Source organism: Stegostoma tigrinum, chromosome 41, assembly GCF_030684315.1.
Source record: "Stegostoma tigrinum isolate sSteTig4 chromosome 41, sSteTig4.hap1, whole genome shotgun sequence".
Classification (NCBI taxonomy): domain Eukaryota; kingdom Metazoa; phylum Chordata; class Chondrichthyes; order Orectolobiformes; family Stegostomatidae; genus Stegostoma; species Stegostoma tigrinum.
In genome coordinates, this window is record NC_081394.1 from 1,841,855 (window position 1) to 1,868,412 (window position 26,558).

At 47.8% G+C, this 26,558-nt stretch overlaps 1 protein-coding gene across 1 annotated transcript in view; it reads left to right on the forward strand.

Annotated features, from left to right (window-relative positions):
• Positions 1–25,880, forward strand: part of LOC125448425 (transcobalamin-1-like) — a 48,940-nt gene extending 23,060 nt beyond the window's left edge. Inside the window, exons 6-9 of the mRNA XM_048523749.2 lie at positions 19,427–19,613; positions 22,146–22,338; positions 23,551–23,669; positions 24,252–25,880. Of these exons, the coding sequence (XP_048379706.1) occupies positions 19,427–19,613; positions 22,146–22,338; positions 23,551–23,669; positions 24,252–24,313 (561 nt within the window). The 3' untranslated portion in view covers positions 24,314–25,880. The remainder of the gene's footprint in view (positions 1–19,426; positions 19,614–22,145; positions 22,339–23,550; positions 23,670–24,251) is intronic.
• The last annotated feature ends 678 nt before the right edge of the window (positions 25,881–26,558 follow it).

Sequence of the window (26,558 nt, forward strand, 5' to 3'; positions counted from 1 at the left end):
AAATCCCGATATACTCTGGGAGTTACTGTACACTGTTCCAATCCCGATACACACTGGGAGTTACTGTACACTGTTCCAATCCCGATACACACTGGACGTTATTGTACACTGTTCCAATCCTAATATACACTGGGAGTTACTGTACACTGTTCCAATCCCGATACACACTGGGAGTTACTGTACACTGTTCCAATCCCGATATTCTCTGGGAGTTACTGTACACTGTTCCAATCCAGATATACACTGGGTGTTACTGTACACTGTTCAAATCCCGATACACACTGGGAGTTACTGTACACTGTTCCAATCCCGATACACACTGGGAGTTACTGTACACTGTTCCAATCCCGATATACACTGGGAGTTACTGTACACTGTTCCAATCCCGATATACACTGGGAGTTACTGTACTCTGTTCCAATCCCGATACACACTGGGAGTTACTGTTCACTGTTCCAATCCCGATATACACTGGGAGTTACTGTACACTGTTCCAATCCCGATACACACTGGGAGTTACTGTACACTGTTCCAATCCTGATACACACTGGGAGTTACTGTACACTGTTCCAATCCCGATACACACTGGGAGTTACTGTACACTGTTCCAATCCCGATATACACTGGGAGTTACTGTTCACTGTTCCAATCCCGATACACACTGGGAGTTACTGAACACTGTTCCAATCCCGATACACACTGGGAGTTACTGTACACTGTTCCAATCCCGATACACACTGGGAGTTACTGTACACTGTTCCAATCCCGATATACACTGGGAGTTACTGTACACTGTTCCAATCCCGATACACACTGGGAGTTACTGTACTCTGTTCCAATCCCGATACTCACTGGGAGTTACTGTACACTGTTCCAATCCCGATATACACTGGGAGTTACTGTACACTGTTCCAATCCTGATATACTCTGGGAGTTACTGTACACTGTTCCACTCCGGATACACACTGGGAGTTACTGTACACTGTTCCAATCCCGATACACACTGGGAGTTATGTACACTGTTCCAATCCCGATACACACTGGGAGTTACTGTACACTGTTCCAATCCCGATACACTCTGGGAGTTACTGTACACTGTTCCAATCCCGATACACACTGGGAGTTACTGTACACTGTTCCAATCCCGATACACACTGGGAGTTACTCTACACTGTTCCAATCCCGATACACACTGGGAGTTACTGTACACTGTTCCAATCCCGATACACACTGGGAGTTACTGTACACTGTTCCAATCCCGATACACACTGGGAGTTACTCTACACTGTTCCAATCCCAATACACACTGGGAGTTACTGTACACTGTTCCAATCCCGATACACACTGGGAGTTACTGTACACTGTTCCAATCCCGATACACACTGGGAGTTACTGTACACTGTTCCAATCCCGATACACACTGGGAGTTACTGTACACTGTTCCAATCCTGATACACACTGGGAGTTACTGTACACTGTTCCAATCCCGATACACACTGGGAGTTACTGTACACTGTTCCAATCCCGATATACACTGGGAGTTACTGTACACTGTTCCAATCCCGATACACACTGGGAGTTACTGTACACTGTTCCAATCCCGATACACACTGGGAGTTACTGTACACTGTTCCAATCCCGATATACACTGGGAGTTACTGTACACTGTTCCAATCCCGATATACACTGGGAGTTACTGTACACTGTTCCAATCCCGATATACACTAGGAGTTACTGTACACTGTTCCAATCCCGATATACATTGGGAGTTACTGTACACTGTTCCAATCCCGATATACACTGGGAGTTACTGTACACTTCCAATCCCGATACACACTGGGAGTTACTGTACACTGTTCCAATCCCGATATACACTGGGAGTTAATGTACACTGTTCCAATCCCGATACACACTGGGAGTTACTGTACACTGTTCCAATCCCGATACACACCGGGAGTTACTGTACACTGTTCCAATCCCGATATACACCGGGAGTTACTGTACACTGTTCCAATCCCGATATACACTGGGAGTTAATGTACACTGTTCCAATCCCGATACACACTGGGAGTTACTGTACACTGTTCCAATCCCGATACACACTGGGAGTTACTGTACACTGTTCCAATCCCGATATACACTGGGAGTTACTGTACACTGTTCCAATCCCGATACACACTGGGAGTTACTGTACACTGTTCCTATCCGGATATACACTGGGAGTTACTGTACACTGTTCCAATCCCGATACACACTGGGAGTTACTGTACACTGTTCCAATCCTGATACACACTGGGAGTTACTGTACACTGTTCCAATCCCGATATACACTGGGAGTTACTGTACACTGCTCCAATCCCGATACACACTGGGAGTTACTGTACACTGTTCCAATCCTGATACACACTGGGAGTTACTGTACACTGTTCCAATCCCGATATACACTGGGAGTTACTGTACACTGTTCCAATCCCGATACACACTGGGAGTTACTGTACACTGTTCCAATCCCGAAACACACTGGGAGTTACTGTACACTGTTCCAATCCCGATATACACTGGGAGTTACTGTACACTGTTCCAATCCCGATATACACTGGGAGTTACTGTACACTGTTCCAATCCCGATATACACTAGGAGTTACTGTACACTGTTCCAATCCCGATATACATTGGGAGTTACTGTACACTGTTCCAATCCCTGTATACACTGGGAGTTACTGTACACTTCCAATTCCGATACACACTGGGAGTTACTGTACACTGTTCCAATCCCGATATACACTGGGAGTTAATGTACACTGTTCCAATCCCGTTACACACTGGGAGTTACTGTACACTGTTCCAATCCCTATATACACTGGGAGTTACTGTACACTTCCAATTCCGATACACACTGGGAGTTACTGTACACTGTTCCAATCCCGATATACACTGGGAGTTAATGTACACTGTTCCAATCCCGATACACACTGGGAGTTACTGTACACTGTTCCAATCCCGATACACACCGGGAGTTACTGTACACTGTTCCAATCCCGATATACACCGGGAGTTACTGTACACTGTTCCAATCCCGATATACACTGGGAGTTAATGTACACTGTTCCAATCCCGATACACACTGGGAGTTACTGTACACTGTTCCAATCCCGATACACACTGGGAGTTACTGTACACTGTTCCAATCCCGATATACACTGGGAGTTACTGTACACTGTTCCAATCCCGATACACACTGGGAGTTACTGTACACTGTTCCTATCCGGATATACACTGGGAGTTACTGTACACTGTTCCAATCCCGATACACACTGGGAGTTACTGTACACTGTTCCAATCCTGATACACACTGGGAGTTACTGTACACTGTTCCAATCCCGATATACACTGGGAGTTACTGTACACTGTTCCAATCCCGATACACACTGGGAGTTACTGTACACTGTTCCAATCCCGATACACACTGGGAGTTACTGTACACTGTTCCAATCCTGATACACACTGGGAGTTACTGTACACTGTTCCAATCCTGATATACACTGGGAGTTACTGTACACTGTTCCAATCCTGATACACACTGGGAGTTACTGTACACTGTTCCAATCCTGATATACACTGGGAGTTACTGTACACTGTTCCAATCCCGATACACACTGGGAGTTACTGTACACTGTTCCAATCCCGATACACACTGGGAGTTACTGTACACTGTTCCAATCCCGATATACACCGGGAGTTACTGTACACTGTTCCAATCCCGATACACACTGGGAGTTACTGTACACTGTTCCAATCCCGATACACACTCGGAGTTACTGTACACTGTTCCAATCCCGATACACACTGGGAGTTACTGTACACTGTTCCAATCCCGATACACACTGGGAGTTACTGTACACTGTTCCAATCCCGATACACACTGGGAGTTACTGTACACTGTTCCAATCCCGATACACACTGGGAGTTACTGTACACTGTTCCAATCCCGATAGACACTGGGAGTTACTGTACACTGTTCCAATCCCGATACACACTGGGAGTTACTGTACACTGTTCCATCCCGATACACACTGCGAGTTACTGTACACTGTTCCAATCCCGATACACACTGGGAGTTACTGTACACTGTTCCAATCCCGATACACACTGGGAGTTACTGAACACTGTTACAATCCCGATACACACTGGGAGTTACTGTACACTGTTCCAATCCCGATACACACTGGGAGTTACTGTACACTGTTCCAATCCCGATACACACTGGGAGTTACTGTACACTGTTCCAATCCCGATACACACTGGGAGTTACTGTACACTGTTCCAATCCTGATATACACTGGGAGTTACTGTACACTGTTCCAATCCCGATACACACTGGGAGTTACTGTACACTGTTCCAATCCCGATACACACTGGGAGTTACTGTGCACTGTTCCAATCCCGATACACACTGGGAGTTACTGTACACTGTTTCAATCCCGATACACACTGGGAGTTACTGTACACTGTCCCAATCCCGATACACACTGGGAGTTACTGTACACTGTTCCAATCCCGATATACACTGGGAGTTACTGTACACTGTTCCAATCCCGATACACACTGTGAGTTACTGTACACTGTTCCAATCCCGATAAACACTGGGAGTTACTGTACACTGTTCCAATTCGGATATACACTGGGAGTTACTGTACACTGTTCCAATCCCGATATACACTGGGAGTTACTGTACACTGTTCCAATCCCGATACACACTGGGAGTTACTGTACACTGTTCCAATCCCGATACACACTGTGAGTTACTGTACACTGTTCGAATCCCGATATACACTGGGAGTTACTGTACACTGTTCCAATCCCGATACACACTGGGAGTTACTGTACACTGTTCCAATCCCGATACACACTGGGAGTTACTGTACACTGTCTCAAACCCGATACACACTGGGAGTTACTGTACACTGTTCCAATCCCGATATACACTGGGAGTTACTGTACACTGTTCCAATCCCGATACACACTGGGAGTTACTGTACACTGTTGCAAACCTGATACACACTGGGAGTTACTGTACACTGTTCCAATCCCGATATACACTGGGAGTTACTGTACACTGTTCCAATCCCGATACACACTGGGAGTTACTGTACACTGTTCCAATCCCGATACACACTGGGAGTTACTGTACACTGTTCCAATCCCGATAGACACTGGGAGTTACTGTACACTGTTCCAATCCCGATACACACTGGGAGTTACTGTACACTGTTCCAATCCCGATACACACTGGGAGTTACTGTACACTGTTCCAATCCCCATATACACTGGGAGTTACTGTACACTGTTCCAATCCCGATATACACTGGGAGTTACTGTACACTGTCTCAAACCCGATACACACTGGGAGTTACTGTACACTGTTCCAATCCCGATATACACTGGGAGTTACTGTACACTGTTCCAATCCCGATACACACTGGGAGTTACTGTACACTGTTACAATCCCGATACACACTGGGAGTTACTGTACACTGTTCCAATCCTGATACACACTGGGAGTTACTGTACACTGTTCCAATCCTGATACACACTGGGAGTTACGGCACACTGTTCCAATCCTGATATACACTGGGAGTTACTGTACACTGTTCCAATCCCGATACACACTGGGAGTTACGGTACACTGTTCCAATCCCGATACACACTGGGAGTTACTGTACACTGTTCCAATCCCGATACACACTGGGAGTTACTGTACACTGTTCCAATCCCGATACACACTGGGAGTTACTCTACACTGTTCCAATCCCGATATACACTGGCAGTTACTGTACACTGTTCCAATCCTGATACACACTGGGAGTTACTGTACACTGTTCCAATCCCGATATACACTGGGAGTTACTGTACACTGTTCCAATCCCGATACACACTGGGAGTTACTGTACACTGTTCCAATCCCGATATACTCTGGGAGTTACTGTACACTGTTCCAATCCCGATATACACTGGGAGTTACTGTACACTGTTCCAATCCCGATATACACTAGGAGTACTGTACACTGTTCCAATCCCGATATACATTGGGAGTTACTGTACACTGTTCCAATCCCGATACACACTGGGAGTTACTGTACACTGTTCCAATCCCGATACACTCTGGGAGTTACTGTACACTGTTCCAATCCCGATATACACTGGGAGTTACTGTACACTGTTCCAATCCCGATATACACTAGGAGTACTGTACACTGTTCCAATCCCGATATACATTGGGAGTTACTGTACACTGTTCCAATCCCGATACACACTGGGAGTTACTGTACACTGTTCCAATCCCGATACACACTGGGAGTTACTGTACACTGTTCCAATCCCGATACACACTGGGAGTTACTGTACACTGTTCCAATCCCGAAACACACTGGGAGTTACTGTACACTGTTCCAATCCCGATACACACTGGGAGTTACTCTACACTGTTCCGATCCCGATACACACTGGGAGTTACTGTACACTGTTCCGATCCCGATATACACTGGGAGTTACTGTACACTGTTCCAATCCCGATATACACTGGGAGTTACTGTACACTGTTCCAATCCCGATATACACTGTGAGTTACTGTACACTTACAATCCCGACACACACTGGGAGTTACTGTACACTGTTCCAATCCCGACACACACTGGGAGTTACTGTACACTGTTCCAATCCTGATACACACTGGGAGTTACTGTACACTTTCAATCCTGATACACACTGGGAGTTACTGTACACTGTTCCAATCCCGATATACACTGGGAGTTACTGTACACTGTTCCAATCCCGATATACACTGGGAGTTACTGTACACTGTTCCAATCCTGATATACACTGGGAGTTACTGTACACTGTTCCGATCCCGATATACACTGGGAGTTACTGTACACTGTTCCGATCCCGATATACACTGGGAGTTACTGTACACTGTTCCAATCCCGATATACACTGGGAGTTACTGTACACTGTTCCAATCCCGATATACACTGGGAGTTACTGTACACTGTTCCAATCCCGATACACTCTGGGAGTTACTGTACACTTACAATCCTGATATACACTGGGAGTTACTGTACACTGTTCCAATCCTGATATACACTGGGAGTTACTGTACACTGTTCCAATCCCGATATACACTGGGAGTTACTGTACACTGTTCCAATCCCAATATACTCTGGGAGTTACTGTACACTGTTCCAATCCCGACACACACTGGGAGTTACTGTACACTGTTCCAATCCCGACACACACTGGGAGTTACTGTACACTGTTCCAATCCTGATACACACTGGGAGTTACTGTACACTTTCAATCCTGATACACACTGGGAGTTACTGTACACTGTTCCAATCCCGATATACACTGGGAGTTACTGTACACTGTTCCAATCCCGATACACACTGGGAGTTACACTACACTGTTCCAATCCCGATACACACTGGGAGTTACTGTACACTGTTCCAATCCCGATACACACTGGGAGTTACTGTACACTGTTCCAATCCCGATACACACTGGGAGTTACTGTACACTGTTCCAATCCCGATACACACTGGGAGTTACTGTACACTGTTCCAATCCTGACATACACTGGGAGTTACTGTACACTGTTCCAATCCCGATCCACACTGGGAGTTACTGTACACTGTTCCAATCCCGATCCACACTGGGAGTTACTGTACACTGTTCCAATCCCGATATACACTGGGAGTTACTGTACACTGTTCCAATCCCGATACACTCTGGGTGTTACTGTACACTGTTCCAATCCCGATACACACTGGGAGTTACTGTACACTGTTCCAATCCCGATATACACTGGGAGTTACTGTACACTGTTCCAATCCCGATACACACTGGGAGTTACTGTACACTGTTCCAATCCCGATACACACTGGGAGTTACTGTACACTGTTCCATCCCGATACACACTGCGAGTTACTGTACACTGTTCCAATCCCGATACACACTGGGAGTTACTGTACACTGTTCCAATCCCGATACACACTGGGAGTTACTGAACACTGTTACAATCCCGATACACACTGGGAGTTACTGTACACTGTTCCAATCCCGATACACACTGGGAGTTACTCTACACTGTTCCAATCCCAATACACACTGGGAGTTACTGTACACTGTTCCAATCCCGATACACACTGGGAGTTACTGTACACTGTTCCAATCCTGATATACACTGGGAGTTACTGTACACTGTTCCAATCCCGATACACACTGGGAGTTACTGTACACTGTTTCAATCCCGATACACACTGGGAGTTACTGTACACTGTCCCAATCCCGATACACACTGGGAGTTACTGTACACTGTTCCAATCCCGATATACACTGGGAGTTACTGTACACTGTTCCAATCCCGATACACACTGTGAGTTACTGTACACTGTTCCAATCCCGATATACACTGGGAGTTACTGTACACTGTTCCAATTCGGATATACACTGGGAGTTACTGTACACTGTTCCAATCCCGATATACACTGGGAGTTACTGTACACTGTTCCAATCCCGATACACACTGGGAGTTACTGTACACTGTTCCAATCCCGATACACACTGTGAGTTACTGTACACTGTTCGAATCCCGATATACACTGGGAGTTACTGTACACTGTTGCAACCCTGATACACACTGGGAGTTACTGTACACTGTTCCAATCCCGATATACACTGGGAGTTACTGTACACTGTTCCAATCCCGATACACACTGGGAGTTACTGTACACTGTTCCAATCCCGATACACACTGGGAGTTACTGTACACTGTTCCAATCCCGATACACACTGGGAGTTACTGTACACTGTTCCAATCCCGATACACACTGGGAGTTACTGTACACTGTTCCAATCCCGATACACACTGGGAGTTACTGTACACTGTTCCAATCCCCATATACACTGGGAGTTACTGTACACTGTTCCAATCCCGATATACACTGGGAGTTACTGTACACTGTCTCAAACCCGATATACACTGGGAGTTACTGTACACTGTTCCAATCCCGATACACACTGGGAGTTACTGTACACTGTTCCAATCCCGATACACACTGGGAGTTACTGTACACTGTTCCAATCCCGATACACACTGGGAGTTACTGTACACTGTTCCAATCCCGATACACACTGGGAGTTACTGTACACTGTTCCAATCCCCATATACACTGGGAGTTACTGTACACTGTTCCAAACCCGATATACACTGGGAGTTACTGTACACTGTCTCAAACCCGATACACACTGGGAGTTACTGTACACTGTTCCAATCCCGATATACACTGGGAGTTACTGTACACTGTTCCAATCCCGATACACACTGGGAGTTACTGTACACTGTTACAATCCCGATACACACTGGGAGTTACTGTACACTGTTCCAATCCTGATACACACTGGGAGTTACTGTACACTGTTCCAATCCTGATACACACTGGGAGTTACGGCACACTGTTCCAATCCTGATATACACTGGGAGTTACTGTACACTGTTCCAATCCCGATACACACTGGGAGTTACGGTACACTGTTCCAATCCCGATACACACTGGGAGTTACTGTACACTGTTCCAATCCCGATACACACTGGGAGTTACTGTACACTGTTCCAATCCCGATACACACTGGGAGTTACTCTACACTGTTCCAATCCCGATATACACTGGCAGTTACTGTACACTGTTCCAATCCCGATACACACTGGGAATTACTGTACACTGTTCCAATCCCGATATACACTGGGAGTTACTGTACACTGTTCCAATCCCGATACACACTGGGAGTTACTGTACACTGTTCCAATCCCGATATACTCTGGGAGTTACTGTACACTGTTCCAATCCCGATATACACTGGGAGTCACTGTACACTGTTCCAATCCCGATATACACTAGGAGTACTGTACACTGTTCCAATCCCGATATACATTGGGAGTTACTGTACACTGTTCCAATCCCGATACACACTGGGAGTTACTGTACACTGTTCCAATCCCGATACACTCTGGGAGTTACTGTACACTGTTCCAATCCCGATACACACTGGGAGTTACTGTACACTGTTCCAATCCCGATATACACTGGGATTTACTGTACACTGTTCCAATCCCGATATACACTAGGAGTACTGTACACTGTTCCAATCCCGATATACATTGGGAGTTACTGTACACTGTTCCAATCCCGATACACACTGGGAGTTACTGTACACTGTTCCAATCCCGATACACACTGGGAGTTACTGTACACTGTTCCAATCCCGATACACACTGGGAGTTACTGTACACTGTTCCAATCCCGAAACACACTGGGAGTTACTGTACACTGTTCCAATCCCGATACACACTGGGAGTTACTCTACACTGTTCCGATCCCGATATACACTGGGAGTTACTGTACACTGTTCCGATCCCGATATACACTGGGAGTTACTGTACACTGTTCCAATCCCGATATACACTGGGAGTTACTGTACACTGTTCCAATCCCGATATACACTGTGAGTTACTGTACACTTACAATCCCGATATACACTGGGAGTTACTGTACACTGTTCCAATCCCGATATACACTGGGAGTTACTGTACACTGTTCCAATCCTGATATACACTGGGAGTTACTGTACACTGTTCCGATCCCGATATACACTGGGAGTTACTGTACACTGTTCCGATCCCGATATACACTGGGAGTTACTGTACACTGTTCCAATCCCGATATACACTGGGAGTTACTGTACACTGTTCCAATCCCGATATACACTGGGAGTTACTGTACACTGTTCCAATCCCGATACACTCTGGGAGTTACTGTACACTTACAATCCTGATATACACTGGGAGTTACTGTACACTGTTCCAATCCTGATATACACTGGGAGTTACTGTACACTGTTCCAATCCTGATATACACTGGGAGTTACTGTACACTGTTCCAATCCCGATATACACTGGGAGTTACTGTACACTGTTCCAATCCCAATATACTCTGGGAGTTACTGTACACTGTTCCAATCCCGACACACACTGGGAGTTACTGTACACTGTTCCAATCCCGACACACACTGGGAGTTACTGTACACTGTTCCAATCCTGATACACACTGGGAGTTACTGTACACTTTCAATCCTGATACACACTGGGAGTTACTGTACACTGTTCCAATCCCGATATACACTGGGAGTTACTGTACACTGTTCCAATCCCGATACACACTGGGAGTTACACTACACTGTTCCAATCCCGATACACACTGGGAGTTACTGTACACTGTTCCAATCCCGATACACACTGGGAGTTACTGTACACTGTTCCAATCCCGATATACACTGGGAGTTACTGTACACTGTTCCAATCCCGATACACACTGGGAGTTACTGTACACTGTTCCAATCCTGATACACACTGGGAGTTACTGTACACTTTCAATCCTGATACACACTGGGAGTTACTGTACACTGTTCCAATCCCGATATACACTGGGAGTTACTGTACACTGTTCCAATCCCGATACACACTGGGAGTTACTGTACACTGTTCCATCCCGATACACACTGCGAGTTACTGTACACTGTTCCAATCCCGATACACACTGGGAGTTACTGTACACTGTTCCAATCCCGATACACACTGGGAGTTACTGAACACTGTTACAATCCCGATACACACTGGGAGTTACTGTACACTGTTCCAATCCCGATACACACTGGGAGTTACTCTACACTGTTCCAATCCCAATACACACTGGGAGTTACTGTACACTGTTCCAATCCCGATACACACTGGGAGTTACTGTACACTGTTCCAATCCTGATATACACTGGGAGTTACTGTACACTGTTCCAATCCCGATACACACTGGGAGTTACTGTACACTGTTTCAATCCCGATACACACTGGGAGTTACTGTACACTGTCCCAATCCCGATACACACTGGGAGTTACTGTACACTGTTCCAATCCCGATATACACTGGGAGTTACTGTACACTGTTCCAATCCCGATACACACTGTGAGTTACTGTACACTGTTCCAATCCCGATATACACTGGGAGTTACTGTACACTGTTCCAATTCGGATATACACTGGGAGTTACTGTACACTGTTCCAATCCCGATATACACTGGGAGTTACTGTACACTGTTCCAATCCCGATACACACTGGGAGTTACTGTACACTGTTCCAATCCCGATACACACTGTGAGTTACTGTACACTGTTCGAATCCCGATATACACTGGGAGTTACTGTACACTGTTGCAACCCTGATACACACTGGGAGTTACTGTACACTGTTCCAATCCCGATATACACTGGGAGTTACTGTACACTGTTCCAATCCCGATACACACTGGGAGTTACTGTACACTGTTCCAATCCCGATACACACTGGGAGTTACTGTACACTGTTCCAATCCCGATACACACTGGGAGTTACTGTACACTGTTCCAATCCCGATACACACTGGGAGTTACTGTACACTGTTCCAATCCCGATACACACTGGGAGTTACTGTACACTGTTCCAATCCCCATATACACTGGGAGTTACTGTACACTGTTCCAATCCCGATATACACTGGGAGTTACTGTACACTGTCTCAAACCCGATATACACTGGGAGTTACTGTACACTGTTCCAATCCCGATACACACTGGGAGTTACTGTACACTGTTCCAATCCCGATACACACTGGGAGTTACTGTACACTGTTCCAATCCCGATACACACTGGGAGTTACTGTACACTGTTCCAATCCCGATACACACTGGGAGTTACTGTACACTGTTCCAATCCCGATACACACTGGGAGTTACTGTACACTGTTCCAATCCCCATATACACTGGGAGTTACTGTACACTGTTCCAAACCCGATATACACTGGGAGTTACTGTACACTGTCTCAAACCCGATACACACTGGGAGTTACTGTACACTGTTCCAATCCCGATATACACTGGGAGTTACTGTACACTGTTCCAATCCCGATACACACTGGGAGTTACTGTACACTGTTACAATCCCGATACACACTGGGAGTTACTGTACACTGTTCCAATCCTGATACACACTGGGAGTTACTGTACACTGTTCCAATCCTGATACACACTGGGAGTTACGGCACACTGTTCCAATCCTGATATACACTGGGAGTTACTGTACACTGTTCCAATCCCGATACACACTGGGAGTTACGGTACACTGTTCCAATCCCGATACACACTGGGAGTTACTGTACACTGTTCCAATCCCGATACACACTGGGAGTTACTGTACACTGTTCCAATCCCGATACACACTGGGAGTTACTCTACACTGTTCCAATCCCGATATACACTGGCAGTTACTGTACACTGTTCCAATCCCGATACACACTGGGAATTACTGTACACTGTTCCAATCCCGATATACACTGGGAGTTACTGTACACTGTTCCAATCCCGATACACACTGGGAGTTACTGTACACTGTTCCAATCCCGATATACTCTGGGAGTTACTGTACACTGTTCCAATCCCGATATACACTGGGAGTCACTGTACACTGTTCCAATCCCGATATACACTAGGAGTACTGTACACTGTTCCAATCCCGATATACATTGGGAGTTACTGTACACTGTTCCAATCCCGATACACACTGGGAGTTACTGTACACTGTTCCAATCCCGATACACTCTGGGAGTTACTGTACACTGTTCCAATCCCGATACACACTGGGAGTTACTGTACACTGTTCCAATCCCGATATACACTGGGAGTTACTGTACACTGTTCCAATCCCGATATACACTAGGAGTACTGTACACTGTTCCAATCCCGATATACATTGGGAGTTACTGTACACTGTTCCAATCCCGATACACACTGGGAGTTACTGTACACTGTTCCAATCCCGATACACACTGGGAGTTACTGTACACTGTTCCAATCCCGATACACACTGGGAGTTACTGTACACTGTTCCAATCCCGAAACACACTGGGAGTTACTGTACACTGTTCCAATCCCGATACACACTGGGAGTTACTCTACACTGTTCCGATCCCGATATACACTGGGAGTTACTGTACACTGTTCCGATCCCGATATACACTGGGAGTTACTGTACACTGTTCCAATCCCGATATACACTGGGAGTTACTGTACACTGTTCCAATCCCGATATACACTGTGAGTTACTGTACACTTACAATCCCGATATACACTGGGAGTTACTGTACACTGTTCCAATCCCGATATACACTGGGAGTTACTGTACACTGTTCCAATCCTGATATACACTGGGAGTTACTGTACACTGTTCCGATCCCGATATACACTGGGAGTTACTGTACACTGTTCCGATCCCGATATACACTGGGAGTTACTGTACACTGTTCCAATCCCGATATACACTGGGAGTTACTGTACACTGTTCCAATCCCGATATACACTGGGAGTTACTGTACACTGTTCCAATCCCGATACACTCTGGGAGTTACTGTACACTTACAATCCTGATATACACTGGGAGTTACTGTACACTGTTCCAATCCTGATATACACTGGGAGTTACTGTACACTGTTCCAATCCTGATATACACTGGGAGTTACTGTACACTGTTCCAATCCCGATATACACTGGGAGTTACTGTACACTGTTCCAATCCCAATATACTCTGGGAGTTACTGTACACTGTTCCAATCCCGACACACACTGGGAGTTACTGTACACTGTTCCAATCCCGACACACACTGGGAGTTACTGTACACTGTTCCAATCCTGATACACACTGGGAGTTACTGTACACTTTCAATCCTGATACACACTGGGAGTTACTGTACACTGTTCCAATCCCGATATACACTGGGAGTTACTGTACACTGTTCCAATCCCGATACACACTGGGAGTTACACTACACTGTTCCAATCCCGATACACACTGGGAGTTACTGTACACTGTTCCAATCCCGATACACACTGGGAGTTACTGTACACTGTTCCAATCCCGATATACACTGGGAGTTACTGTACACTGTTCCAATCCCGATACACACTGGGAGTTACTGTACACTGTTCCAATCCCGATACACACTGGGAGTTACTGTACACTGTTCCAATCCCGATACACACTGGGAGTTACTGTACACTGTTCCAATCCTGATATACACTGGGAGTTACTGTATACTGTTCCAATCCCGATCCACACTGGGAGTTACTGTACACTGTTCCAATCCCGATCCACACTGGGAGTTACTGTACACTGTTCCAATCCCGATATACACTGGGAGTTACTGTACACTGTTCCAATCCCGATACACACTGGGAGTTACTGTACACTGTTCCAATCCCGATACACACTGGGAGTTACTGTACACTGTTCCAATCCCGATATACACTGGGAGTTACTGTACACTGTTCCAATCCCGATACACACTGGGAGTTACTGTACACTGTTCCAATCCCGATGCACACTGGGAGTTACTGTACACTGTTCCAATCCCGATCCACACTGGGAGTTACTGTACACTGTTCCAATCCCGATACACACTGGGAGTTACTTTACACTGTTCCAATCCCGATCCACACTGGGAGTTACTGTACACTGTTCCAATCCCGATACACACTGGGAGTTACTGTACACTGTTCCAATCCCGATCCACACTGGGAGTTACTGTACACTGTTCCAATCCCGATCCACACTGGGAGTTACTGTACACTGTTCCAATCCCGATACACACTGGGAGTTACTTTACACTGTTCCAATCCCGATACACACTGGGAGTTACTGTACACTGTTCCAATCCTGATACACACTGGGAGTTACTGTACACTGTTCCAATCCTGATATACACTGGGAGTTAGTGTACACTGTTCCAATCCCGATACACTCTGGGAGTTACTGTACACTGTTCCAATCCCGATACACACTGGGAGTTACTGAACACTGTTCCAATCCCGATACACACTGGGAGTTACTGTACACTGTTCCAATCCCGATACACACTGGGAGTTACTGTACACTGTTCCAATCCCGATACACACTGGGAGTTACTGTACACTGTTCCAATCCCGATACACACTGGGAGTTACTGTACACTGTTCCAATCCCGATACACACTGGGAGTTACTGTACACTGTTCCAATCCCGATACACACTGGGAGTTACTGTACACTGTTCCAATCCCGATACACTCTGGGAGTTACTGTACACTGTTCCAATCCCGATACACACTGGGAGTTACTGTACACTGTTCCAATGGCGATCCACACTGGGAGTTACTGTACACTGTTCCAATCCTGATACACACTGGGAGTTACTGTACACTGTTCCAATCCTGATATACTCTGGGAGTTACTGTACACTGTTCCAATCCCGATACACACTGGGAGTTACTGTACACTGTTCCAATCCCGATACACACTGGGAGTTACTGTACACTGTTCCAATCCCGATACACACTGGGAGTTACTGTACACTGTTCCAATCCAGATACACACTGGGAGTTACTGTACACTGTTCCAATCCCGATACACACTGTGAGTTACTGTACACTGTTCCAATCCCGATACACTCTGGGAGTTACTGTACACTGTTCCAATCCCGATATGCACTGGGAGTTACTGTACACTGTTCCAATCCCGATACACACTGGGAGTTACTGTACACTGTTCCAATCCCGATATACTCTGGGAGTTACTGTACACTGTTCCAATTCCGATACACACTGGGAGTTACTGTACACTGTTCCAATCCCGATACACACTGGGAGTTACTGTACACTGTTCCAATCCCGATACACACTGGGAGTTACTGTACACTGTTCCAATCCCGATATACACTGGGAGTTACTGTACACTGTTCCAATCCCGATACGCACTGGGAGTTACTGTACACTGTTCCAATCCCGATACGCACTGGGAGTTACTGTCCACTGTTCCAATCCCGATACGCACTGGGAGTTACTGTACACTCTTCCAATCCCGATACGCACTGGGAGTTACTGTACACTGTTCCAATCCCGATACGCACTGGGAGTTACTGTACACTGTTCCAATCCCGATACGCACTGGGAGTTACTGTACACTGTTCCAACCCCGATACGCACTGGGAGTTACTGTACACTGTTCCAATCCCGATACGCACTGGGAGTTACTGTACACTGTTCCAATCCCGATACACACTGGGAGTTACTGTACACTGTTCCAATCCCGATACGCACTGGGAGTTACTGTACACTGTTCCAATCCCGATACGCACTGGGAGTTACTGTACACTGTTCCAATCCCGATACACACTGGGAGTTACTGTACACTGTTCCAATCCCGATACACACTCGGAGTTACTGTACACTGTTCCAATCCCGATACACACTGGGAGTTACTGTACACTGTTCCTATCCTGATACACACTGGGAGTTACTGTACACTGTTCCAATCCTGATATACACTGGGAGTTACTGTACACTGTTCCAATCCCGATACACTCTGGGAGTTACTGTACACTGTTCCAATCCCGATACACACTGGGAGTTACTGTACACTGTTCCAATCCCGATACACACTGGGAGTTACTGTACACTGTTCCAATCCCGATACACACTGGGAGTTACTGTACACTGTTCCAATCCCGATACACACTGGGAGTTACTGTACACTGTTCCAATCCCGATACACACTGGGAGTTAGTGTACACTGTTGCAATCCCGATACACACTGGGAGTTAGTGTACACTGTTCCAATCCCGATACACACTGGGAGTTACTGTACACTGTTCCAATCCGGATATACACTGGGAGTTACTGTACACTGTTCCAATCCCGATACACACTGGGAGTTACTGTACACTGTTCCAATCCCGATACACACTGGGAGTTAGTGTACACTGTTGCAATCCCGATACACACTGGGAGTTAGTGTACACTGTTGCAATCCTGATATACACTCGGAGTTACTGTACACTGTTCCAATTCTGATATACACTGGGAGTTACTGTACACTGTTCCAATCCCGATATACACTAGGAGTTACTCTCCCTTGTTCCAATCCCCATATCACTGTGCATGTTACATATTGGAGTTAATACGTCAGAACGGGATGTTTTGAAATTGTTCTGAGTGAATAAACAAAAATTAAAAGATGCTGTGAGTCTGTCGGAGCCTGTTGGGCTGAATGAAGGCCATCACTGAGAAATTATAGAGATTGATAAAGACTGAAACCTATTACATCTCACCGCTGCTGTCCAACATACAGCCTCAACGTTAAATATTAAATAAATTTTCTAAATTTCCTTAAGGTACCTGTGTTTTCTATTCCCTCAGCAATGACCCTCCCACCGTGTCCACTCCCGCAGCGCTGACCCTCCGACCATGTCCACTCCCTCAGCGCTGACCCTCCGATCGTGTCCACTCCCTCAGCGCTGACCCTCCGACCGTGTCCACTCCCTCAGTGCTGACCCTCCGACCGTGTCCACTCCCTCAGCGCTGACCCTCCGATCGTGTCCACTCCCTCAGTGCTGACCCTCCGACCGTGTCCACTCCCTCAGCGCTGACCCTCCGACCGTGTCCACTCCCTCAGTGCTGACCCTCCCACCGTGTCCACTCCCGCAGCGCTGACCCTCCGACCGTGTCCACTCCCTCAGTGCTGACCATCTGACAGTGCCCACTCCCTAAGCACTGACCCTCTGACAGTGACATCTTGGCAGTCCAATCTCACTTTTGTGCAGAGCCCTGGCTAAAATTCATCTGCAGATTGGTTCCCCTGTGCTGTGTGAACAAACAGCATTGTAAATAACATTTACCCATCACCAGCAGTCCTGAATATACCCATTTGGGCTGCCGAGGAGTACTGGTCTTTGACTGAATCACAGAATTAGCAAACCCTTTGGCACAATTCTTCTGCGAGGCCCACATTTGCCAACTGGAGATGGTGCAGTTTATGATAGTCCTCTTTTCCTGTGCTTGCTGTGTCTGGTGCCAATTTCCTGCCCTTCCCCAGGCCCTGTGCACCATGCCTAACTACATAACCATCCCATATCCCTCTGCAATGCCTCAGTTGAACCTGCCTCCCATACATTTCCAGGCAGTGGAACGCACACCCTCACTGAGTGAGAGAAGCTCTTTCTTTTACACTCCAATCTCTCTCTTGCTTCAATGGTGTATCATTTGAGTTGGGGTGAAAATAATTAATACGTGGGGCAGCTGGAGAAACGAGGCTAGGACAGGGACAGGAGGAGACATTGAAAAGTAGAGATGTCGTGTAAGGGGGTGGGGTGGGAGGAGAGGGAAGAGGTGTAAAACTGTTGCTGGAGAGATGTTGCGAATGTCGTCCTGGGCACAGACCCTCTTTCTCCACTTCACCAACACCTTCTGTCTGTCCCAGGCCCTCTCCGCCAACTCAGAGCTGGTCCCTCCTGGCCGCTGGAACAAGACCAAGTCCCTGTACAGGATCCTCGAAGGGATTCGCGAAGGCTCCTTTTCCAATCCTCAGGCCGCGTCGCAAGTTGTCCCGTCGCTGGAGGGCCGGACCTACCTGGATGTGATTAAGCTAAACTGCACGGCCGACGGCAGTGAGTCTCCAGTCAGACAGGGAGCAGACGCATGGCTATCGTCTGAAAGCCCAGCGCATGGAATAAAGTTTGCACCCAAGACCAGTAATTGCTGACGGCAGTCAGCCTTGTCATGCAATTATCAGACAGTGCACAGCCAGATCCCATGAGCAGTGAAACAGTGATGGCACCCCAGGCTGCCAGTTCTAGTGGTCAGTTATGAGATGAATAGGGCTCTGCTTGGAATACTTCCTCCCTCCTCTTCCTCCAAAAGTGGCCACACTACCTACCCCATCAAGCGAGAGGCCCTCGGCGTAATATCTTAGGTGATACGTGGCATAGCAGAGAGTGTAGTAAGCCCTCAGCACTGACCCTCCGACAGTGCCTACTCCCTTAGCACTGACCCTCCGACAGTGCCTACTCCCTTAGCACTGACCCTCCGACAGTGCCTGCTCCCTCAGCACTGACCCTCTGACAGTGCCCACTCCCTCAGCACTGACCCTCTGACAGTGCCCACTCCCTCAGCACTGACCCTCCGACAGTGTGGCTCTCCCTCAGCACTGACCCTCCGACAGTGCCCACTCCCTCAGCACTGACCCTCTGACAGTGCCCACTCCCTCAGCACTGACCATCCGACAGTGCCCACTCCCTCAGCGCTGACCCTCCAACAGTGCCCACTCCCTCAGCACTGACCCTCTGACAGTGTGGCGCTCCCTCAGCACTGACCCTCCGACAGTGCGGCACTCCATCAGCACTGACCCTCCGACAGTGCCCACTCCCTCAGCACTGACCCTCCGACAGTGCCCACTCCCTCAGCACTGACCCTCCGACAGTGCCCACTCCCTCAGCACTGACCCTCTGACAGTGCCCACTCCCTCAGCACTGACCCTCTGACAGTGCCCACTCCCTCAGCACTGACCCTCTGACAGTGCAGTGCTCCCTCAGCACTGACCCTCCAACAGTGCGCCGCTCCCTCAGCACTGACCATCTGACAGTGTCTGCTCCCTCAGCACTGACCCTCCGACGGTACCCGCTCCCTCAGCACTGACCCTCTGACAGAGCCCGCTCCCTCAGCGCTGATCTTATATCGCATGGAAAACTCTGCTGCCTTGACCTTTTGAGGACATAGAGACACAAAGGTTTGCGACCATCTGTGTGTGAAGAATTCTTCTAATTTCTGTATTCACTGGGTGAGGCTTTCTTTTTCACCGAGAGGTTGAGCAGTCGATCTGATCGTGGTGTGGACAATTCCGAAGGGCATCGACAGAGTTGATAAAAAAAAACGATTGTTCACCTTTTGTCTAATGGTCAACAACGAAGGAGCCATAATCCGGTGGTGAATGGCAAGAGTTATGGACGGGATGCGAGGGAAGGTTCTCTCACCCACAGGGTGGTTAGGCTGGGGGGGTCTGGAAAGCTCTGTCTGGGCTGGTGCTTGAGGTAAGACCCCTCACAACATTTAGGGGTGTCTCTGTGGTTCAGCGGTTCGCACTGCTGCCTCACCGCGCCAGGGACCCGGGCTCGATCCTGCTCTTGGGCGACTGTCTGTGTGGAGTTTGCACATTCACCCCATGTCTGCATGGGTTTCCTCCAGGTGCTCCGGTTTCCTCCCACAGTCCAGAGGTTTGATGGATTGGCCGTGTTAAATTACCCCATTGTGTTCAGGGATGCGCAGCTTTAGTAGGTTATAAGGGGATGTGTCTGGGTGGGGTGCTCCAAGGGGCAGTGTGGACTTGTTGTGCCAAAGGGCCTGTTTCCACACTGTAGGGATTCTATGATCTAAAAGATACTCTGGACAGGAACTTGGAAAGTCGTAAAATTCAAGGTTTTGGGCCGAGAGGGACGAGCATAGATTGAGATTGGTTTCTGCCAGTGCAGACTTGATGGGCTGATGGGCCTGTCCTCAACTCTGTGATTGGATCCTCACACAGTCGGGGGGGGTTAAACCTGTTGGAAGATAATGTGAGGGTGACCAAAGGTGCCCAGGAACTGAGGTCATTTCTTGGGATGGTAAGCTATTACAGCAAGTTCATACTTGACCCTGCACCCAGCCTAACATCTTTGCGTCAACTCATTAACAAAAAAAGGTCAGCTGATGAAATGGTTGCATAGACAAGCATTAGTCTCCAGTGAGGTGAAGAAACAGCTGTCATCACCTAGGTTGGCACATTTGATCCCAAGCGAGATCTTGTATTGACATCTCATGGCACTGGGGTAGTATTTGCTCACAGGTGGCCCAATGGAGAGGAGTGTCCATCCGGGGCTTGGCTAATAGACACTGTAGATATGTCCGGGTTGATGAAGAAGGTTTGGTGGACGTACTTGCAGTCAGGAAGTTCCAGCAATACCTTTATAGACCAAAGTTTGTGATAACCATGGATCACAATCCCCTAGTTAGTTTGAGAACATGGTCAGCATGCACTGGTTAAACCGAGCGGTCTGTTTCCATGCTGTATGACTCTAGGACTCCATTTCGGCACTGGTTTTGAAGTTTTGCCTAGTCTGGCCTCTGGGGTTCCTCACTCCTGTGCCGTTCTGCCCCTTTTTCTGTAGATAACCTGACATTCCCAGTGGTGAGTACAACATCACCTCCCACCATCCAGGCTGTCCCCATCAGGGTGGAATACAACATTGTGGATGGGCTTAGCCATACCTTCAACGATTCCGTGACTGTTTCTGTGCCGGGAGGAAGTGTCCTGATCCGGGTTCTGGAGAAGGCCCGGGATCTGTATCCCAATCGATTCAGGTAGGTCCTGCTGTGGAAAAGGTGCTTGCCTGACCAGCTTGTGTGGGCTTTTCCTGGATTATATTGGGAAGTAGGGGGAGACTGATCTCCCAATGGGAGAACTTGCCCATTGGTGGTCGCCTGAGGCTCTGGGTGTGCTCACCCTCTGCCTCTGAATCTGCCCCAGTCGGGAATTTCTAGGCCTGCTGTCCTTGGTCAGAGGGGATTGGATTGCCAATCGAATTTCATCCCAATACTAAGGTCCTGAAGGCAGACTCACACTCGGCCCCCTTTTCATCTCAGTCTGTATCAATCTCATCTCCCTCTCTCTTTCTCTCCCATCTGTTTGTCTCTATCTCTCTCCTCTGTCTGTCTTATGTCTCATTTTCTTTCCTTCTGTCTCTCATCTCTTTTTCTGTCTCCTGTCTCTTATCTCTCTCTCTTTGCCTCCTTCTCTCTGTCTCTCTCATCTCTTTATCTGTCTCCTTCTCCCTGCCTCTCTCGTTCCTATATCTTCCTCTTCCTCTGTATCTTTCTGTTTCGCTCCCTCTCCATCTCCCTTCTTCTGTCACCCTCTCTGTCTCTCTCTCTCCCACTCTCTGTCTCTCACTCCGTCTCCCTTTCTATGTTTCTCTGTTATTTCTCTATCTCTTTTTCTGTCTCTCTCTATGTTTCTCCTCATCTGTCTCTTTCTCTCTCTCGGTGTCTCTCTCATCTCTTCGTTTCTTTCTCATTCTCTCTTCACTGCGCCTCTCTCCATTTTGTCTGTCACCCCACCTGTCACTTTTCTCTTTCTTTCTGTGCCTTTTTTCTCTTCCTGTCTTTCCCTCTGCCTCACGTTCTCTCTCTCTGTCTTTCTCTATTTCATCTCTCCCTCTCTCTAATTTTGTTTTCGATCTCCTTCTGACACGAGCTGTTTCTCTTCCCCTCCCTTTGCCTCTTCCTGTCTCAATGTTCGTGATTGTTATTTTTTTCTGACCTCCCTCACATTTTATCGTTCTCCATTTATGCTATTAGCTGCATTTATTGTTGGTTTGTGCGTCTGATCGAAGTAGGCAGTGTTTTTACCTGATGAGCCGTACCATGACTAACATTTCATAAGGAGGGAAAGTGAGAGAGTGTGTGAGAGAGATTGAGAATGAGAAGACGGAAAGACAGGGCAATAGATGATATTTTTTCCACCTTGTTGCTTCTGATTGTCAGTTTGAATGATACCCCATTCTCTGTTTAAAGCTATACTGTCACACAGACACTGTGGGGACCATCTCTGACCACCGTTCGGACCCTAACAGCTTCCAGTCAAAACAGAACCTACTGGCAGCTCCTGAGTGGATCACAGCCACTGGATCAAGGTAAGAACTGCAAATAACAAAATCCGCAATGGCTGCAAAAAAAAAACAAAACCTCAGCAGGTCTGGCAGCATCCGTGGAGAGAAATCGGAGTTAACGTTTCGGGTCCAGTGACCCATCCTCAGAAACAAACTCCACCCGTTAGTTAGTATACAATACATTATGGATCCAGTGACATTACACCAGCGTTACTGTACTCTGGAATATCGTTCAGGAAACCATTGTCGATTGTTGGAAACTTCGCTCAGTAATGTCCTTCAGGGACTAAACCTGCCATCCTTACCTGGACTGGCTGACATGTGACTCCAGACCCACAGCTATATGGTTGAGTCTGAACCGCCCTCTGGGGCAATTAGGGATGGTCAATAAGCGCTGCCCTGATCCCGGAAATAAATGCCATTTTTAAAATCAGGAACATATCAGCATTCCGCATTGTGAATATCTTTCTCTCTCGCTCCCAACCTTTCTCTCTCTCTCCCCTTCGCTATCTCTCCGTCTCTCTCCCGTCCTCTATCAGCTGTTCCCAATACAGCTCTTCAATGTGAAGAGAGATCCTTGAAATTGTTAACCCTTTTGCTTGGCAGGTATCGGCGATTACAAGCCCAAAGACGGTGAGCGTATCTTTGCAAATTACAGCCGCTACTGATCAGGATCTGGGTGGCAGTTTGAGATGGGAAATTGACAACGATGGAGCAATCCGAAGGAATCTGCCCCTTTTCTGCCACGACGTCCTCCCGCAGTATCCCAGGTTATCTCCGAGCTATTTGGAGATCACAGCTGGCCACCTTTCTCCTCGCACAGAGCTCGTTCTGGCATGAACTTCACCGTCTCTCAAAAAAAACGAAAAACACCGTCTTTCTAGACTCTCCGATGATTAACTCCGAACGCACACGGTGCTTCGCTCTGGCCTCCGTGGCCCCTCGTGTCTATCCTCGCGATTCTTCACCTCATCCAAACCCCTGTTACCCTCTTTCAGAATGTGCACCACTCCCCATTCACCCCTCCACGCCCTCCCTACCTCTGTAACCTCCTCCAGCCCCTACACCCCCTCCTTATCTCTGTAACCCCCTCCAGCCCCTACACCCCCTCCTTATCTCTGTAACCCCCTCCAGCCCCTGCACCCCTCCCCATCTCTGTAACCCCTTGCAACCTCTACACCCCCTCCCTATCTCTGTAACCCCCACCAGACCATACACCCTTCCCTATCTCTGTAACCCCCTCCAGCCCCTACAGCCCCTCCTTATCTCTGTAACCCCCTCCAGCCCCTGCACCCCTCCCCATCTCTGTAACCCCTTGCAACCTCTACACCCCCTCCCTATCTCTGTCACCTCCTCCAGGCCCTACACCCCCTCCCTATCTCTGTAACCCCCTCCAGCCCCTACACCCCCTCCCTATCTCTGTAACCCCCTCCAGCCCCTACACCCCCTCCCTATCTCTGTAACCCCCACCAGACCATACACCCTTCCCTATCTCTGTAACCCCCTCCAGCCCCTACACCCCCTCCCTATCTCTGTAACCTCCTCCAACCCCTACACCCCCTCCCTATTTCTGTAACCCCCTCCAACCCCTGCACCCTTCCCTATCTCTGTAACCCCCTCCAGCCCCTACACCCCCTCCCTATCTCTGTAACCCCCTCCAGCCCCTACACCCCCTCCCTATCTCTGTAACCCCCACCAGAGCATACACCCTTCCCTATCTCTGTAACCCCCTCCAGCCCCTACACCCCCTGCCTATCTCTGTAAACCCCACCAGCCCCTGCACCCCTCCCGATCTCTGTGCTCTCCTACAAACCCAGCCTTTCAAGCACCTCGCAATTCTCATCACATCCTCAATGGGAGCCAAGCCCTTATTTACCTGAAGCCCTGAGCTCAGTAAGTCCCTCATCAAACATCTCTGACCCTCCCCACTTCTGTCTGTCTCTCCTCCTTTTAGCTGTTACATAAAACTGACTCAAGAAACGGTCCAGCCATGACATTCTGTCGATCATGTGGACTGTCTGAATGTTCTGTATAATTTGGGATACCTCCTCAGTTATTTAGCTACTTTTGCAATTGTATTATCACTGCTGCTTTCGCTGGCGAATAATTGTATTTTTACAAAGTTTTCACATTCCCTCCAGATATCCACATTCAGATAAAGAAAATATTGTGCTATTCCTGGATGCTGGCCACTTTGTTCATCTTCTCAACATAATAAAGCCCCCCTGCTGCAAATTCACTCTCATGGCCTGTCTTTTGGAATATTTGCTCGACTGGGTCTTCAGTGGTCATCCTCAAATTGAAATGGGTCATGGCAGAAATGAAAGGGTTTGGGATAAACTCCCTCAGGTTTGATTCTTCTCTCACCCCATAGCATTGCAACAGTGCCATTGGGCCCATCAAGTCCACACTGACCCTCTGAAGTGCATCCCACCCAGACGCACATTGCGCACCCACCCCCAACCTATCCCTGTAACCCTCTGTTTCCCGTGGCACTTCCACCCAGCCTGCACACCCCTGGGCAATTTAGCACGGCCAATCCACCCTAACCTGCACATCCCTGGGCACTATGGGCAATTTAGCACGGCCAATCCACCCTAACCTGCACATCCCTGGGCACTATGGGTAATTTAGCATGGCCAATCCCACCCTAACGTGCACATCCCTGGGCACTATGGGCAATTTAGCATGGCCAATCCACCCTAACGTGCACATCCCTGGGCACTATGGGTAATTTAACATGGCCAATCCACCCTAACCTGCACATCCCTGGGCACTATGGGTAATTTAGCATGGCCAATCCACCCTAACCTGCACATCCCTGGGCACTATGGGTAATTTAGCATGGCCAATCCATCCTAACCTGCATATCTTTGGCCCGTGGGAGGAATCCGGAGCGACGGAGGAAACCCA